The sequence below is a fragment of the Pteropus vampyrus genome, unplaced genomic scaffold (genome assembly GCF_000151845.1).
Source record: "Pteropus vampyrus isolate Shadow unplaced genomic scaffold, Pvam_2.0 Scaffold53, whole genome shotgun sequence".
NCBI lineage: Eukaryota > Metazoa > Chordata > Mammalia > Chiroptera > Pteropodidae > Pteropus > Pteropus vampyrus.
The window spans coordinates 3,670,448-3,675,022 of record NW_011888834.1 but is presented as its reverse complement, the minus strand read 5'-3'; the positions used below and the strand labels follow the sequence as shown (position 1 = coordinate 3,675,022).

At 35.2% G+C, this 4,575-nt stretch overlaps 1 protein-coding gene across 1 annotated transcript in view; it reads right to left on the bottom strand.

Annotated features, from left to right (window-relative positions):
- LOC105292160 (histone PARylation factor 1) overlaps nt 1–4,575 on the bottom strand; it is a 22,836-nt gene that overhangs the window by 12,375 nt on the left and 5,886 nt on the right. Inside the window, exon 4 of the mRNA XM_011360272.2 lies at nt 2,906–3,004. Coding sequence (XP_011358574.1) covers nt 2,906–3,004 — 99 coding nt within the window. The remainder of the gene's footprint in view (nt 1–2,905; nt 3,005–4,575) is intronic.

Genomic DNA, 4,575 nt, shown 5'->3' with positions numbered 1-4,575 from the left:
TAATTGGGTATTACCATTCTTTAATCTTTAATAATCTTTATTGGCTGAATTTATATTTCTTTGACTACTATTCAGCCTTGCACAAAGCAAACTAGTAGTTTCCCTAGGCATAAAAATAATTAGTTTATAACAAATGGTCTGCCTTAAAAGACCTTACTCAGGCTGACATAGAAATAAACTAAATTAAGTATTCTGAGCAGCTTTTTAAGTAAAGAAAAGTCTCGAAAAACTAAAATAGTTGTCATACTCGAAAAGTATTATAATCTTTTCACCTCTACGTTTGAGAAAAATTACTGGAGGTAGAAAACATCTGAGTGAAATAGGTACTCAAGTACTTACTTGCTGGTCTTCACCTAAATTATAAATTTATCATCAATTTTTTCTTTTTCTTTTTCTTTTCTGTGTTCTCTAATAAACTAAAAAAAATACCAGAACAATCTTGGATTATTTTAGATAACCACTAAAACTTTCTTTTTAAACAAGATTTTTAATAAGACTAATGAAAAATTAGGTGTTTTTGCATGCCAAAGTATTTGTAGAATGAAGAAATTTATGGAACATCTACTATGCGGCAGATATTGTACATGAGAAAGGCTCTGCCCTCATGGAACTTACATGTTAGTACAAGAGACAGACAATAAGCAAGTAAAGAACTACAGTTTCTAATAAAGATGGCACCAATTTCAACAGAACAACGAATCTGAAGGGCTTAAAAGAACTATATCAATTATAAGTTCTATATAGATTATAAGAGATACTCTAAGGACTATTTAACAGAGACAAGCAACATTTTAGAAAACTCAGAGCCATCAGAAGAGAAAGAGCCTGTTTTGGATATCTATAACGATCTGCTCTGTACATACACCAGTATGTACATAGCAGTCTAAGGAATACCCTAGGTTGACTTAGTTTGAATTGTTAATGCAAATTTGCAACAATTAAATCACAGGAAATAAAAGTCTTTTTAAAAGTAGGGTATTTAAAAGAGGTCCCACAAAACATGATCTACTTATTGTATTTAAAATGATAAAGAATGCTTTTTTCATTTTATTAAACTGCATAGCTGCTGACAAATGGCTTCCAATTATGTGTGGCTAGTACACTGTGGACAGGCTCACTCAGCTCCATTCCATGCCCCTTCCACATGAGACTGATGCATTTCCCATAGTATTTTTCTGCTCAGACTCCACATGGGACCTAGCTTCTCTCAAGGAGATGCAACTTTGTGTGTGTGTGTGCGTGTGTTCTAGCATTATTGTTATATAGACCAGTGATTTTTTTAAGTAAATTAATTTATTTAAATTAGTTTCAAGTATACAGTACATTGTTTAGACATTTATTGTTCACAAAACGAATCCCCCAATTACTCCCTCCCTCCCTTGGCCCTCCACTTAGTCATCATATTAATGTTAACTGCATTCCCCCTGCCATGCTCCCCATCCTTGCACCCAACTGTCAACTACTAATTTGTACTTCTTTAATCCTTCACCCCATTCTCCCAGCCCCCCTCAATCCCCTCTCCTCTGTCTGTCACCAAATTGTCCACTATATTTGTGAGTCTGTTTTTGATTGGTTTGTTCTTTTCGTTCCTTAGATTCCACATATAAGTGAAATCATATGGTATTTACCTTTCTCTGTCTGACTTATTTTACTCAGCATAATAACCTCTAGGTCCATCCATGTCGTTGCAAATGGTGGGATTTCATTTCTTTTTAATGGCTGAGTAATATTCCATTGTATATATGAACCATAATTTCTTTATCCAATCATCTGTTGTTGGGCATTTAGGTTGCTTCCATATCTTGGCTATTGTAAATTGTGCTGCCGTGAATATTGGAGTGCATAGATCTTTATGAATTACTGTTTTAGTTTTCTTTGGATAAATATCCAGAAGTGCAATTGCTGGGTCAAAAGGCATATCCATTTTTAATTTTTTGAGAAACCTCCATACTGTTTTCCATAGCAGCTGTACCAATTTGCAATCCCACCAACTATGTATGAGTGTTCCCTTTTCTCCGCATCCTCGCCAACACTTGCTGTTTTTTGATTTATTGATGATAGCCATTCTGACAGGTGTGAGGTGATATCTCATTGTGGTTTTAATTTGCATTTCTCTGATAATTAGCGACCTTCAGCATTTTTCATATGTCTGTTAGTCATCTGTATTTCCTCTTTGGAGAAGTATCTGTTCAGGTCTTTTGCAGGTGCAACTTTGAAAGGTAGAAGAGATACCAAGTGGAAGCTGTGCTTCTGCTGTGTCCACCAGTGAGCACAGTCGTTGAGGCATCTGACTGTTGTGTAGAAGCTGCAGCTGAGACCTCAGCACCTGGTCCTTAGTTTCATGGGGGTGGAGAGAAAGAAGGCAGGGCATCCATTTTACTGGCACAAGTTACATCAAAGACAATGTGGTCCTGAAGCCACGCGTTGTGGCGGCAGTTCTTGATTTTCCAGTTTCCTGATGGTGGCAGAGACATAAACTCCATTGGTGAGCCAGTTCTGCCACACAACTGTCTTTTCTGGAGGCTCGGGCTGCTCCATTAGCCCTTCCAAGGATGTTATCAGCACCTGCTTTACTGTATTAAATCTTTGTTTGAATTATATACAGTGGGTTCTTACAATGAATTCTTAATGATGGCGTTTAAAATAAGATGTCTAAAAAAATCTTTTGATTTTGTCATGGGATAACTGAGGTCAAGATTAAGTAATATTTTCATTAAATAAAATACATATATAACAGGTATATTTTTTTGATGAACAGTAAAGAAGTATGGCTAAGACTCTGCAAAAGTCAGAAATGATTTCTAGAAATCTAAAATTTTTAGGTTACCTTAATTTCTCTTATAGCACAAAAATTATAAACAAATATTATAACTAGAAAAGGGATTGAAATAAAATATTTTCTTACCTGACTGCAGCAAACACATTATCTCCATTTTGAACAATTATACAGTTTTTATTTGCTTCATTTGTACCAACATACACAGGAAGTTCATCAGGAGAATCCCTGTTTAAGTAAAAGATATTAAAATTTTAGCTGCCCATAATTTATATTATCGGGCAAGTAGAATTTTAGGTCTATAGACAACAATTTGTATCCACATTTTTTAAAATTGGAATTAGCCAGGTTTAAGCTCTAAATTTCTTAGAAATATCTATGACAAATCCTATTTATATAACAAAACCTAAAATTAAGATTCTTAGGACCTAGTTCCTTTTATACCTAAATACAAAGGGGAATAGGCCTATCAAAAGAAGTAGAGATGATTATATGCCATCTTCTCAACCCCAGTTTTATAGTCTGTGAAAAAAATTTAAAAATTGGAAAAACAGAATCAGGACTGACCAGAATATAAAACATTAGAGATAAAAGGATCTGATTCATATATATAAATCTTTTTTGTACAATTGAGGGAACCAATACACAGAGATGAAGTGACTCAGTCAAGGTCCTAGTAACTTAATGGTAAAGGCAGAAGCAGAATCCATGTAACTAACCCAATGCCCGGCACTGTGTGCATTTTACTGTACTACAACCTCTCCCTGGGCATGCTTCCTCTACTCCCTCTAGTCTATTATCTTGTGGTTCACCTTCACTTTAAATAACAGCTTTACTGCTCCAAGTGCATGAAGTAGTTTTCCCCTCAACCTACTTCTATTTAACATTCTCAGTATCTTGCATATATCCATCTTATCCCCTTAATATTCCTATTAGGTACGTACAATTATTATCCTCATTTTTACAAGAGAAGAAACAGTCACAGAAAGTCACAGTCACTACTGACTGGAATGGGGTCACCCAGATAATAATTAGTAGAACCAGTCAGACTCCAAAGCACATTCTGAATTTCAGGTTGATTCCACGCCCCCTGGAAGCAGATGGCTAATTTAAGTCATAGCAGCTACTCTAAATTATCTTTCTTGGGCTAAAAGAACTCTTTTGAACCCAAAAGAAAACAAAAACCAAAAAGGGTTTATAACCATGAAGGTAAAACCAGTGAGGTTAATTAAACCTAGAGTTTCACCCATCCTTGGGTAGGTTAGAATGGCAACCACAGAACAACACGAGGCTCATGCATCACTCATAAGGGGAAAGCATGCCCTTCACCTTGGGTGTGACTAGTGAATGTCTATTTATACTCATCAGAAAGATAGTAACTATATTTTGGAGGAGAGGAAAAGCTCCTTTACCTGAAATACCCCATGTGGAATTGAGTTTTATTATCTCCAATAATAATTGTCTGGAACTCAGGAGGATCATAGTAGAATCTCCAGTGAAGATTAAAATTCAGGCTTGCTGGGTTTTTTTTCATTTTATGTTTTCCAGCAAGGATATCATAAGGACCCACTAATCGAAGTCCAAGGCTTGCGAAAAGTGAATCTGTAAATCAAATAAGTTTGCTTAGACAATAAATTTCTGGAGGCAGATAGGACATAATGGATTGTCAATTGAAAAAAAAAATAGTTTCGTTAGTAAACTATTTCTAAGCAATTGTCTTAAACAACTTTCTACAGTAAAATAAAATAAATCTTTAGTTACATGTGAATGTGAGTTATAAATACTCAAGGGGAAAAAAA